Raw genomic sequence first — 15,034 nt, forward strand, 5'->3', positions numbered from 1 at the left:
ACTGAATCAGCACTCATACTCATTTGTTAAACCTGACCTTCTTTGTATAACTCCACCATCACTTCTGATCTTTCTCTTACTCCTTGGGGGTATTTGGGCTATAGCCATTCTAACTTTTTCATGTTGATTGATAATATGGAATAGGGGGATGGAACTAGTTAACTAATGTTCTGGAAACACTGGCCCCTCTGCATTTCAGTATGCTTTTTGTTTCTTACTCATTGGTTTTCTTTTCTCTTTAGTAATTTATTTTTTCTCCTCTTAGGGAGGGATTTGTTTGTAATTTTTCTGTCTTCTTGAATTGGGGACTCATTCAGTTAGTTTATGTTTACTAATTCTTATAATGGATCTATTTAAATATATGAAGTTTCTATTTTGGCCATATCTTATAAATTTTGCCATATAGTTGTTTTATTTTATTTATTTATGGACAGTTTTTTAAAATTTCCTTTTTAACCCAAGAGTTTTATGAAAGAGTGGTTTTAAACCTTTAATTGTTAGATTTTTGGGGGGTATTTTTTTTTTTTGGTAAAGTTAAATAAAAATATGGGATGTGAATATGGAATGTGGTTTAGTTGCTAATCATAAATACCTACACTTACAAATATTGATGCAAATCAAAGCATCTAAATAGTGATTCCTAACCTTTTTTGGGGTTTTGCCAACTTGTTTGATTTAATAATTTTGCTTTCCTTTGTTTTCTTTTCTTCCTTTTCTTTTTTCCTTTCTTTTCTTAGCCAAATGTTATGTATTAGTTATATTTGAGAATGTGATATTCTTTTAAGGCAAATGTAGATAATCTGGGTCTCAAACAAACTAGGGAAAAATAGTGCACCAAAATTTTATTGATTAGCGTTCAAAAGTCTGAAAAATTAGGGAACCCCCGTCATGATATTATATTTTAATATGAAGGTTAGCTTTCTTTCTTTTCCAAATTTTAAGTTAATGTTTATTAAGCTGATACATTTAGATGGAAAAGAAAGAAGCTGTGATATTTATGACAATTAATAAAAAGACATTGCTTGGGTCCGACACAAAAGAGACTTTACTTTTTACGACAGGTTTAGATTTACAGAAAAATTGAGAAGATAGTACAGAGTTCTCATATACCCATTTTCCCTATTTTGTACGATTTAATGTGGTATCCTAGATGGAATTCAGGAATAGAAAAAGACTGAGTAAAAATTAAGGAAATCTGAATAAACTGTGGCCTTTAGTTAATAATAATGTATCAATGTTGATTTACTAATTCTAACAAATATACTATTCTAATGTGAGATGTTAATGATATCATTCTTTAAACTTGCCTCAGCATGGTAGGACTCTAGAGGCCTCAGTACCTATCATATAGTAACTCCTTAGTAGATGGTTGTTGTATAACTGAAATTTTGCCCCCCTTTAATTAAGAATTCAGGACACGTTGATATCATCATTTTTTGAAAGAGGAATTGCTTAAGTGCTTGAGGTCAAGCATATTGTCAGGCTGGTAGAGGAGATTAATAGGCTGAGTTTAGATATCAAAGTTTTAGATATTTTAGAAAATAAATTAAAAGTTTGAATGACAAATATATACACAAAGACATAATTCAAAGGACACCTTCAAGGATAAGTCTTCATAGTCCTGCCCCCAACTACCCCGGTCACCTTTATGTAGGCAACCAGTATGACCAGTTTTTTAATGTGTCCTTCTATAGGTATTCTGAATGTATGGTCTTTCCCTTTCTGTGTTACATAATCAGTTGATTTCAGTCCTTAAACTATTACAAAAAGAAAGTAGCAGTGAATGTTCATGTATATTACTCATTAAACATATGAGGAAACTAAAAGCAAAATTACAAGGTCAGAAGGTGTATTCATTTCATAAGGCTACCATCACAAAGTACCATAAACTGAATGACTTCAGACAACAGAAATTTATTCTCTCTCCATTCTGGAGGGTAGAAGTCCAAAATCAAGGTGCTGGCAGGGTTATGCTTTCTCCAAAATCTCTAAAGGAGGATCCTTCCTTGCCTCTTCCAGTTTCTGATAGACCCAGGTATTCCTTGGCTTGTTGTAGCATAACTTCCATCTCTGCCTCAAGGTTACAGTCATTTTCCCGCTTTGTGTGTGTGTGTGTGTCTGTATCCAGTTTCCCTTTTCTTATAAGAGCAACAGCTATACTGGATTTTGGGCCCACTGGAATCCAGTATGACCATATCTTAACTAATTACATCTGCAAAGACCCTCTTTCCAAATAAGGTCACATTCACAGATGCTGAGGGTTAAGAGTTCAATATATCTTTTGGGGGAGCACAACTTAATCCATAAAAGAGAGTATATATACATTTTAAATTTTAAGATGTATTGCCAAATTGCTCTTCCTAGAAGTTAAACTAATTTACACTCCTACCAGCAATGTATTAAATTGCCTGTATCCTTAAACCCTTGCCAAAATAATAGCTATCATTTGTGAGTTCTTACTAGGTAGTAGGCTTGTTTTTATAAAGCCCTTTACATATAGCAAATTTACTCCTCAAAACAGTCTCTTCAGGGAAAATACTATAATTTCTACCTTTTTTTCAGAGGTGGAAAACTGAGGCATAGAGAAGTTAAATAACTTGGGCCAACTTTCTGTAATTTACCACTTTGGTAAATGAAAACTATGTTGCTTTATTTGCATTTTCTAATGTTTAAGAACCGTTTGTACTTTAATAAGTAGCAGTAGGTGGAGCTACCTCCATCTTCTGCTTTGATTGCTTCCCCGAAGTGTATAGAATGTACAGCCTGATGAGATTGCCTTGATCATTTGTCCCCTAAGGATGGCCTGGAATAAAAAGAAATTATGTTTATTCATTTAAAATATGGATTAGAATTTTTTAGATATTAGAATATTTTTATGGATTTCCCTTTGCTTTTTTTAGATCACACAATGAAAGACTTATGAATACTATGTTACCCTCTGAAGTGGCTCCTTGTGATGATTTTATTCCTGAAGAAATGGCTGAGGACACTGCTGGATCCATAGAAGAGATACCCACCAAGGGTTTTGAACCTACTGAAGAGTTATGTTCTAGACCTAGAAAATCTCAGGAATATATGAAGAATATTTCAATTAGACCATCAGTTATTAAAAAACTGGAGAAGAGACAGCAGCAGCCCTTGGAGAATGGTCATAAAATTGGGAATGGTATGAAAGAATTGAATATAGTAGTTGGCCAAGCTGCAAATAACGGGCAAAACTTAATATCTCCCTCACTGATTTCCAATGCTCCTACTAATTGTTTATCTGAAAGTTGTTATGACAGACCAGATATGATTAATACTACTAAGTTATCACCAGCAGTCCATTTGAATTCAGTTGGTAAATGTGATCCAAACAAAATTAACAGATATCTTGACCAGATAGACAAGGGCTCTAGTAATACTGTGTCATCAGCTCATTTAGAAACTTCTTCAGTTTCATGTATTAAAGCTAAAGAATCATATAGGAAATCTCTAGGTAGCAATTCAGGTAAATTAGTTTTAAAGAAAGATGTAAAATCTCAGGATAAAATTGTGTCAACTGGCTTTAAATCCCATGAAATTATCCATACTGAGGGCCCTTTCAGATTTGAATCCCTTTCAAAATTAGCAGTAAACCCAGAAGTAGTCCGGAATAAAACCGATAGGTCTTCTAATAAAGGAATCTTTGAAGATACCATTCCAAAGTACCATGAGAAGTTCTTTTCTACTACAGATTGTACCCAAGAAGAAAAGCATTTGGTTTTTAACAATTCAAACTTTTTGGAACAGAATTGCTCAGTGAGTTCTGAAATGAAGTTTGATTGTAGTTCTCTTCATTTGGTGTCTGATCAACCCCAAGATATTGTACAGGACTTAAACCTTTGGAGGGAAGAGCGAATTGACCAAGAAGATAAGAACTATGAATCTGGAGAGTCTGAAATGAGTTTTGATTGCAGTTCCTCTTTTCAGTCACTAACTGACCAGTCTAAAGTGACTGCCAAAGAAATAAACTTTTCAAAGGAAGTATATGATGATCTGCAATATAAGAATAATAAATCTTGTGAAATAAGTTTTGTTTGTGAAAGTTCTCTTCAGGTGGTTACCAATCAATCTCAAGTGACCGCTAAAGATTTAAGCCTTCAGAAGGTAATGCATATTAGCCTGGTTGACCAAAGCTATGAATCTAGTAGTTCTGAAATTAATTTTGATTATGACCCCCCACTTCAGTCAATTATTGACCACTCTCAACAGCCTGTAAAAGAAGTAAAGCTTCCCAAGGAAGTGCACAATGGCTTGGTTGATAGGAACTTTGAATCTAGTAATTCTGAAACAAGTGTTGATTCTGCTTTCTCAGTCCAGACAATGGTTGACCGACTCCCAGTGGCTGTCGGAGAAATAAAACCTTGGAAGAAGTTTCACATTGGCTTAGTTGATAAGAGCTATGGATCAAGTTGTTCTGAGACAAGTGTTGATTGTGATGTTTCTGTTCAGTCAGTAGTTGACCATCCTCAACTGCCTGTCAAAAAAAGAAACCTAAAAGATAGGCATGATGACCTGAAAGATAAGAATCATAAACCCAGTGGTGCTAATGCTCATCTTGATTGTGATATATCCCTTCAGAAAGTGACTGATGAACCCCAGAGGACTGCTAAAGAAACAAATCTGCTGAAAGAGAATGCTGACCTTTTGAATAAAAACCATGAATCTCATGGTCCTGAAATGGATTTTCATACTGTTGCTCAATTAGCTGCTGATCAATCTCAAGTAGTAGCTAAAGAAGTATATCTGCAGGAGTTAGATACTGATCTGGAGAATAAGAGTGAAGAATCTAGCATTTCTGGTCAAAGTTTTGATTTTCATCCTTCACTTCATCAGTCAGCCAGTGATCAACCTCAAGGGGCTCTGGGTGAAATAAATCCTAAGGAGTTCAATGTTGACATGGAAATTAACAGCTGTGAATGTTCCAGTTCTGAGTTGACTTTTGATTCTGATCTCCCTCTTTTGTCGGTTGCTGAGAAGTCTCAGCTGGCTATTGAAGAGATAAAAGAAGAGCACAGTAACCTGGGACAAGAGAGCTGTGAATCTAATAGTTCTGACATAACTTTTGATTCTGATATTTCTCTTCCATCAGTGGTTGACCAGCCTCAAGTGATTTTTTATAAGGAGGAACATGTTGATCTGGAAAATAAGAGTAATCAATCTAGTGTTTCTGAAATAACTTTTGATTCTGATTCACCTTTTCATTCAGAAACTGATCAGTCTGAAGTAGCTGTTAAAGAAATGACTATTCAGAAGGAAGAGCATGTACACTTAGGAAACAAGAATGATGAGCCCGGTGGATCTGAAATAAGTTTGAATTCTGATATCCTTTTTCATTCAGTGACTCATCCTCCTGAAATAGTTGTTAAAAAGCTAAATCTTCAAAAAGAGGAGCAAGAAAACTTAGAAAACAAGGGAAGTGAGCTTAGTGGTTCTGAATTCAGTATGGATTATATTACTTTTCATTCAATGACTGACTATTCCACAGTTCCCATTAAAGAAATACAGCCTCAGAAAAGACAGGCACACTCAGAAAATAAGGGTAATGGACCTAGTGTTTCTGAAATCAGTTTGAAATCTAATATCCCTCTTCACTTAGTGACTGAGCATTTTGACAAATCTGTTAAAAATACACAACTTCAGAAAGAAGAACAGATACACTTAAAAAATAAGGGTAATAAATTTGGTATTTCTGAAACAGGTTTGCATTCTGATATCCCTCTTCAGTCAGTGACTCATCAGCTTGGAATCATTGTTAAAGAATTACACCTTCAAAGAAAAGAACATGCTGAATTAGAAGGTAAAAGTGCCAAACTTTGTGGTACTGAAATAAATTTGGATTCTGATGTCCCTCATTCAGTGACTGAATCTCAAATAACTGATAAAGAAATAAACATTCAGAACGGAGAACATATTCTAGAAGATAACAGTGATGCATGTAGTAGTTCTAAAACAGTTTTGGATCTTGATGACCGTTTTCAGTCAATGACTGCAAAAACTCAAGTGGCTCTTTTGAAGAAGGATGTTTTTTACCCAGAAGATGAGGTTACTAAAGCTATGGGGTTTGAAATAAGTTTGGATATTGCTCTTCCTCTTCATTCAGTCACTGACCAACCTCAATTAGATCTTTTGAAAGAAAAGCATATTGATCTGGAAGATCAGAACAGTCAATCTAGTGATTCTGAAATATGTTTTGAATCTGATAACCCTCTTCAGTCACTGGCTGAACAATTTCAGGAGGCAGTTACAAAAATAGACTTGTGGAAGGAAAAGGACATTGGCCTGGAAAATAGGATTAATGAACCAAATGGTTCTGAATTAATATGTGACTCTGATTTTTCTCTTCAGTCTGCAGCTGATGAACCTGAAGTAACTGTTAAAGAAATAAACCTTGAAAAGGAAGATCATCTTTACCAGGAAGATAAAGACAGCCAGTTTAGTGGTTCTGAAATGAGTTTGGATTCTGATTTTTTGGTTCAGTCAATAGTTGATCAACCTCAAATAACTATTTTGGAGCAGGAGCATCTTGAACTAGAAGAAGATAAGCAGAATCAGTCTTGTAGTTCTGAAACAAGTTTTGATTCTGATGACCCTCTTCAGTCAGTTACTGACCAACTTAAAGAAACTGTTAAAAAAAAAAGCCTTTGGAAGGATGAAGAAGTTGACTTGGAAGATAAGAGGGATGACTCTAGATGTTGTGAAATTATGTATAATTATGATGTCCTTCCATCAGTGGCTGACCAAACTGAAGAAGTAGTTACTGAGATCAGCCTTTGGAAGGAGCATGTTAACTTGGAAGATAAGATTGTCAAACCTAGTAGTTCAAAATTAAATTTTGATTCTAATGAACCTGTTCAATCTGTGGTTGATGAGATTCCAGAGTCAATTCAAGAAATAAATTTTCTGAGAGAGGAAAATGTTTGTCTGAATGATAAGGGCTATGAGCACAACGATTCTAAAATAATTCATGTTTCAGATGTCCTTTTTCAGTCAGAGGTTGAACAACCACACATTTTGAAAGGGGAGCATTCCAATCTGGAAGATAAGAGCAGTGAATCTGGTGATCCTAAAATAAGTTTTAATTCTGATGATCGACTTCAGTCAGTAACTGGCCAGCTTCAGAGAGCTGTTAATGAAATAAGTCTTTGGAAGGAAGAGCACATTTATCTGGAAAATAAGAGCTTTAAACAAGATGATTTTGAAGTAATATATGATTCTGATATACCTGTTCAGTTTGAGGCTGATCATTTACCTGTGGCTGTAAAAAAAATAAACTTTCTAAAGAAGGATCATAATGACCTAGAAAGTAAGTGCTGTAAACCCAGTGGTTCTGACATAAATTGTGATTCTGGTATTCATCTTCCATCAGAAGTTGACCAACCTCAAGTTGCTTCCAAAGAAGCAAACCTTCAGAAGGAAGAACACCTTGATATGGAAGAAAAGATCAGTGAACCTAGTGATCCTGAAATGATTTATGATTCTGATATCCCTCTTCAAATAGTTAACCCATCTCAAGTACCAGTCAAAGAAACAAATCTTCCAAAGGTCATACTTGTGCACCTGGTGACCAGTGATAGTGATTATGAAATAATTTCTGATTCTTATATCCATTTTCAATCAGTGACTGACAAACCTCAAATGACTGTCAAAGAAATAAGCTGTATAAATGCAGAATATATTAATCTAGAAGATGAGAGCTGTGACTCTCATGGTTCTGAAGTAAGATATGTTTGTGAAGCTACTCCACGATCAGTGACAAACCAATCCAAAGATATCTTCAAAGTAGTAAACCAGAAAGAAGACTATATTGTTCTGGAAGATTCGAGCTGTAATATTTATGGTTCTGAAATAAATTTTAATGTTGATTCCTCTCAACAGTCCATGGCTTACCAAACTCAAAGTCCTGACAAAAAAATGGAGAAATACATTGACCCAGAAGATAAGAACTATGAATCTAGTGGTCCTAAAAGAAATTTTACTTGGAAAGATTCTTCCCAGGCAGTGACTGACCAATTGCAAAAAGCCAACAAAGAAGTCAACCTTCAGAAGGACCTGAAAGATTCTAACCTTAAAAATAAGCACTGTGAATCTAGTTCTTCTGCAGTAGACTGTTATGCATCTCATGAGTCAGTAATCCATCAAATGCCTGATAAAGAAAACCTTTCAAAGTTAAAACATACAGATCCACAAAGTATGAACTGTGAACCTTGTTATTCTGAGATGAATTTTCAGTGTGACACCTCTCTTCAGTCTGAGCCTCAAGAAGCTGTTTGTGAAATGGACCTATTCAAGAAGTCTTTTGACCTGAAAGATAAGAACCCTGATTCCCATTCAAGCTCTTTTCCCATCGTTAATTTGGTAAGGAACCTGGAAAAATCAACGGGGGTCATAGAACGTGATCCTGATGAACCAGTTCTTGAATACTTGCCTCACATCCCTTCTTCATGTGTGAGGAAAACATGGTCTCAAATAATGAGAAAAGATGACATAAAAATGAATGCTCTTGTGAAAGAATCCAAACCAGATCATTTCCATTGTTACTTTCCTGATGACTGTGGGAATAGGCAAACTGAAAAAAAATTTTTGAATGAAGGAAAAAAGATTACCTGGACTGATCTTAATCAGGACACTGCATCAGTTCAAGTGGTGTCAGATTGTGATATTACACATGGAGTTTCGGATATTGATGACCTTTCAATGACCTTAGATAAACCTTGCCATCATTCTCCAGCAAAGAGGCCTTATAAGCAAAATTGGTGCATGGCATCTCGATGCCAGACCATAAAACTCAACCATGGAACACAAACCAATTTCATGAGTTATCCAGTGATGAAAAGAAGAATGATTAGAAAAGATGAAGACTCACCAAAAAGGAAGTGTTTACTTTTACAGAATGACCAAATAACAAAAAAGAAAATAAAAATTGGAATGGTTGAATTTCCTGAGTCATGTGTTAAGGTTTTGAAACCTCTGCAGCCCAGTGCCTTAGTCTATGTTCTTTCTTCTCCAAGTATTAAACAGAAGGAAGGTGAATTCCTCAGCGTCTGTAAAATGAGATGCCATAGTGACACAGATAGTTGGAATAATATACAATACAGATATAAGTGGGATACCTTTAAGTATCCATTGGCTAATGAAATTGTAATTAATTCTCATCTGAACACAATAGTACCAGAGTCTGACAGCCCTAACTGGGTCAAAATTCATTTCATTAGGAGCAACCTAAACTCCAGTGCACAAGGTAATGATACTCACATACAAAGCTCTGCTTCAGCACCTCTTATGACAGTAAGATATGGGTTAAGGTCACATCAGGGGGCCAGTGGATCTGTTTTCCTGGAAAAGTCAGAAGTTTTGAATTCTAGTGAGATTCCAAAGGAAAGTAGTTTTCAGTTAACTCTTTTAAGTCATGATGTTTCCAAAATCTGTCCCAAATCAGTTAGAAATGAGTCTTTAGAAAGTAAAAGTAAAGAGAAAATGGAAGGAAGGATGATGACAATTAGTAATAAGCCATGTTTTCCCAAAAAGGTATATAGACCTATTATTCTCCAACAAAAATCCCTAGTAGCTTCAGAAAAACAGTCTGTTTGGATCAGGACCAAACCAAGTGATGTAATTAGAAAGTATATTTCAAAATACTCTGTTTTTTTGCGTCACAGATATCAATCCAGGAGCGCTTTTATTGGAATACATCTTAAGAAGAAAAAAACTGATGTTAGTAGGCTAAAGAAGGTGAAGAGACCAGCCAAAATGCTTTTAAACTCGGTTCCATCAGTTGGTACTTCAGTTTCATCCACTGGTACTGAAGAGCAGTTAGAGAGAGCCAGTTCTGCTCCAAAGCAACCCGTGCAGGATTCTTCCAGCATTGCAGGAAGGCAGACGAATGGTAATAAAAATCACCTTTACACCCCCAAACAACCTTCTAGACCTGTTAAAATATATAATCTGAGGAGTTTATCTTCACAGATACCACAATCTGATAGAATGAGGACTCGACTCTCAGAAAGATTGAGAGGTAATAAGGTAAACTAGAAATATTTGTGTTAAGGCTAGTTTAAGATTCAGTTCTTCAACTGATATATATTTGATACTTAATGTACAAAGCTTTCCCAACTTTGCGGTGAAAACTAACCTTGTACTATTTTGCTATAGATATTATTTTTTAAAACTTTTCTATTCACTTGAAATTAGTGCTTAGGTTCCTATTCTTTTAGACTCAAAAACATTCTCTGCCCAGCATTTTCTGCAGAAGAGCTTCATCTTAATTTATATCATAATGTAATTTAGCACAGTATATAAAATTTTGTTCCTCAAGTCACATTGCTTATTTTTATTATTGTGTCTCTCTTGCCAGCAGGCTATAAAACTGCAAGAATAAATATAGCAAACTTACTAAATATTACCTTTTCTTTAATTCTTTGGAATAAATGCATATTACCTATACTCTGTGTGTGTTGTTGAACTATTATTACAGTAATATTATTGAAAATATAAAGTAAAATGCAGCACTAATTATTTTGTGTAACAGTTTGGAAATGTTTTCTGATTTTTTTGTAATCAGTATTATTTTAGGAAAGTTTGAGAACTTGAAATTGTAAAAATTATAGTTTAAATTAAATCTGAAATTAGTTACTTTCAGAATTTGGTAGGATACAAGATGTGCCCCTGTGACTAAGTATACTTTGGTTTACTTTGCAGATTAGGTAAAATAATGGAATGTTTTCATATATTCAAAAATACATTAAATTCTCTTAATTGTGAAAAATAAGTTACAACCATAATTTATATTTATTAAATGTTTTCTTATTCAGGATCTTGCAGAGATTTTAATTATAATTGCTCTAAGTTGTATAGTATGGACCATATTGTGCTAAGGGTATTTTGCTGTTGTGCATTTAAATTATTTATGTAACTAGGCTCTGAGTGATACTTTTTTTTTGTAAAGAGGAGATATATTTAGATGTTTAAATAATGGTATATTTTCAAGTTAAACTAATGTGAAGACTAATGTTATTTTTTTATAATAATATTTAAAGGCTAAACTTGTTTTTGAAGATTATCGAGATAAAAATTTATTGTATATTTAAATGTCTTTATTTTTTCCTCATGTTAGAAACTTTTCTGGGAAAACTTAAAGAATCAGAGAATAATGGAAATAAATAAGAAATAAAAGAATATAAATGTTGGTGGTGAGAAAATAGTTTAGCCAAGGAAATACAGCTTATATTTAATGGAGCAGTTATTTGAAAGGATTAAGATTAAATAACTATTTCTTAGTGTGGTGGAGTGGTGGAATAGCAAGTTTTCACATTGTATACCTTAGTGAAAGGGTTAAATGAACAGTGAAGTGTTCGGAAGGCAGTCTCTATATCACTACTTGTCACCTCTTGGGAATAGAGATCTTTGTTGCCTCTAGGGCCATAATGTATGTTATAAAAGACCAGAAAACGTTGAAGAATGTACTATGTATGCCAGTGAGGCAGTGCCTTTAGCCCTAATAATATTGACTTCAGTGTTTTTTTGGCCCAGGATTATATTGATAGGATAAACAACATCCTGCCCATTATAATTAAATAATTACTGTAGTAAAAATGTAAGCTGGAAATCCACTTTCAATAAAGAATTTTATAAATAGAAAATAGGGAAGAATCATGTAATTAAGGAATTATATATCAAAAGAAGATAGGAGGGAATGGGGTGGGGGGAGATTGAGGAAAAATCTCAACATTTCCATATACTTTATTTGGACCCCAAATATTAGGAAAATTCAAGATATATAGTCAGGCTTCCCTTTGTTCTTTTTATTATATATGTGTATTTAAAAGGTTACCCCAAAATATTGCAAGCTTTTTGTTTTGCTAGAGGAGTAGGTCTAGAATTTGCTGAATCTTTAAATAACTATAGACTTATTTTTCTCTGTTTATAATATATTGCATGCATGTTGTTTTTTACATGCATTTTATTTTCCAAATTTTTAAGCTGGTCATATATTTGTGTACAGGTGTGTGCACATGCTGAACAGTTATCAAGTGCTAGACATTGTTATGAGCTTTGGACCTGTACTATTTCTTTCAATCTTCAAAGAGCCCTGTGAGTTAGGTACTATAATTATCACTACATATCAGATAGAAAATTGAGTCATAAAGCAATTAAATAATCTTCTCAAAGTCATGGAGCCAAGTAAATGTTGAAGTCAGTATGCTTAACTCATGCACTGCTGTGATTGCATATTCTGTTCTTTCAGCTACTGTTCTATTCTGCCTGCCTCTACTGTTCTAAAATTTTGAATTGAGAATTTTACAACTTAGAGGGATCTTATGTTACCTGGTCCATCCTTCTCATTTTATTGTAAAGATACAGACTTGCTGAAGTTTATAGATAGTTTTATTTTCATATCATAAAATCCACCTGTTTTATGCATACAGTTCAGTGATTTTTAGTTAACTTATGAAGTTGTGCAGCTGTCACCACAGTCCAGAATTTGAACATTTTCAATTCCTCCAGTAAGATTCTTCATGACTCTTTAAAGTTGATCCCTGTTTCTTCCCCTGTCCCCAGGCCACCACTACTCTATTTTGTCTTTATGTGGGCTTGCCTTTTTTTGATATTAATAAAAATGGAATCATGCAGTATATGGTCTTTTGTGTCTGGCTTTTTTCATTTAGCATAACATTTTTGATATTCATTCATATTGTCACTATTTCTTTTTCTTTTCTTTTTTTTTTTTATGTGGGCAGGCACCCGGAATTGAACCTGGGTCTCCGACATGGCAGGTGAGAACTCTGCCTGCTGAGCCACCGTCACACCACTCTATAGTTATCAGATAGAAAATTGAGTCATAAAGCAGTTAAATAATCTTCTCCAAGTCATGGAGCCAAGTAAATGTTGGAGCCAGTATGTTCCAACTGGCTGGGAACAGAACCCTGGTCTCCTGTTAACAAAAATGATAAGAGCTGTTAGGCTTGAGTCTAGCTTTTTCTCCTTCATCCTTGGTTACCAAGGGCTCAAAACCAAACAGGATATCAGCTTTTTTTAGTGCTCTTTCCCCATACTTGAAAGCTATATGCTTCCTCTTAGTCCCTTTACTGACCATTTTTTGGCATTCTTCTCTCTGTGTTTTGTAAAATCTCATATTCAATGCCTTTGTTCTCAATCCTTTCACAATAGACTGCTTAAAGTAACCAGAATCTGAGAATCATATTCTAGTTGCCAATTCTCCTAACCCACATGTGCCATAGAGCTAAGAAGTAGTGGGGGTGGTATCAGCTGTGGTGAACATTATTTTTCTCAGTCAAAATTTTAATTGAAATATTATGTTATTTGTATAATTGTGTATAGAGAAGTATACAAATCAAAGGTATACAGCTTGATGATGCTGGTTTAAAAGATGTATGCCCCCTAGAAAAGCCATGTTTTAATCAAAATCCCATTTCATAAAGGTAGAATAATCCCTATTCAATACTGTATGTTTGAAACTATAATCAGATCATCTCCCTGGATGATGTGATTTAGTCAAGAGTGGTTGTTAAACTGGATTAGGTGATGACATGTCTCCACCCATTTGGGTGGGTCTTGATTGGTTTATTGGAGTCCTATAAAAGAGGAAACATTTTGGAGAATAAGAGATTCAGAGAGAGCAGAGAATGCTGCAGCACCACTAAGCAGAGAGTCCACCAGCCAGCAACCTTTGGAGATGGAGAAAAATGCCTCCTGGGGAGCTTCATGAAATCAGAAGCCAGGAGAGAAAGCTAGCAGATGACACCATGTTTGCCACATGCCCTTCCAACTAAGAGAGAAGCCCTGACTGTGTTCACCATGCGCCCTTCCACTTGAGAGAGAAACCCTGAACTTCATTGGTCTTCTTGAACCAAGGGTATCTTTCCCTAGATGCCTTTGATTGGACATTTCTATATACTTGTTTAATTGGGACATTTTCTCAGCCTTAGAACTGTAAAGTAGCAACTTATTAAATTCCCCTTTTAAAAGCCATTCCGTTTCTGGTATATTGCATTCTGTAGCTAGCAAACTAGAACACAACCCAAATCAAGAAATACACGAGGCACCACAGAAGCACCCCTTGTCACTTTACTGATTTTCTGCACCCACCAAAGATAAATCACTATTCTATTTTCTATCATTGATTACATTTACTGTTTTTGAAGTATATTTAAATGGACTTATAATAATGATAGTATTTTTGAATGTGGCTTCTCTTGCTCAACATTTTACTCATGAGATTAATCAATGTTGTAATATATAGCAGTAATTTTTTCTCATTGCCTTATGGTATTCTGTTGTCTGATTATACTGCATTTTATTTGTCTATTCTATTTGGATTATTTATAGTTTGGGGCTATTACAAAAACTATGGCTATGGATATTCTTGTACATATCTTTGGTGTGTAAATTTGGCGTGCTTATTTTTGTTGAAGGTTTCTCTAAGAATGGAATTGCTAAGTCATTGGTTATTTTTATGCTCAGCCTTAATATATATTATCAAATAGTTTTCCAAAGTGATTGTACCAATTTATACACCCACCAGCGATATCAAGTTCCAGTTCCTCAATATCCTTGTCAACACTTGGTATTGTCAATCTTTTAAATATTAGCCATCTGGTGGATGTGTAAAGGTATCTCATTGTGTTTTTAGTTTGCGTTTTGCTGATTACTAATGAGGCCAATGATTTCTTGTTATGTTTATTGGCCATTTGGATATCAACTTTGGTGAAGCACTTGTTATATCTTTTGCCTGTTTTATTTAGGTTGTCTCTTTCTTATTGATTTGTTGGAATTCTTTCTATATTTTAGATTTGTATTTTTGGTTGAATATATGTGTGGCTATTACTTTCTTCTACCATGTGGCTTTTCTTTAAAGTTTTCTAATCTTTGGATAAAAACCCAGTTTACTGTTATTTTCTTTGGGATTAGTGATTTTTGTATCTGTTTTATGCAATGTTTGTCTACTTACAGTCATGAAAATGATATCCTATACTTTCTTCTAGAAGCTTTGTTG

At 34.5% G+C, this 15,034-nt stretch overlaps 1 protein-coding gene across 17 annotated transcripts in view; it reads left to right on the forward strand.

Annotated features, from left to right (window-relative positions):
* The window catches only part of ZDBF2 (zinc finger DBF-type containing 2), a 107,552-nt gene that overhangs the window by 48,713 nt on the left and 43,805 nt on the right, over positions 1-15,034 (forward strand). For 13 of the 17 annotated variants that reach the window (XM_077154845.1, XM_077154840.1, XM_077154839.1 and 10 more), the window contains one exon: positions 2,901-12,653. In XM_077154845.1, coding sequence (XP_077010960.1) covers positions 2,901-10,053 — 7,153 coding nt within the window. In that variant the 3' untranslated portion in view covers positions 10,054-12,653. Of the gene's footprint in view, positions 1-2,900; positions 12,654-12,758; positions 12,795-15,034 lie in introns of those variants that run through there. The other 4 variants (XR_013173014.1, XR_013173013.1, XM_077154846.1 and 1 more) reach the window with 2 other exon arrangements.

Source organism: Tamandua tetradactyla, chromosome 3 (assembly GCF_023851605.1).
Source record: "Tamandua tetradactyla isolate mTamTet1 chromosome 3, mTamTet1.pri, whole genome shotgun sequence".
Classification (NCBI taxonomy): domain Eukaryota; kingdom Metazoa; phylum Chordata; class Mammalia; order Pilosa; family Myrmecophagidae; genus Tamandua; species Tamandua tetradactyla.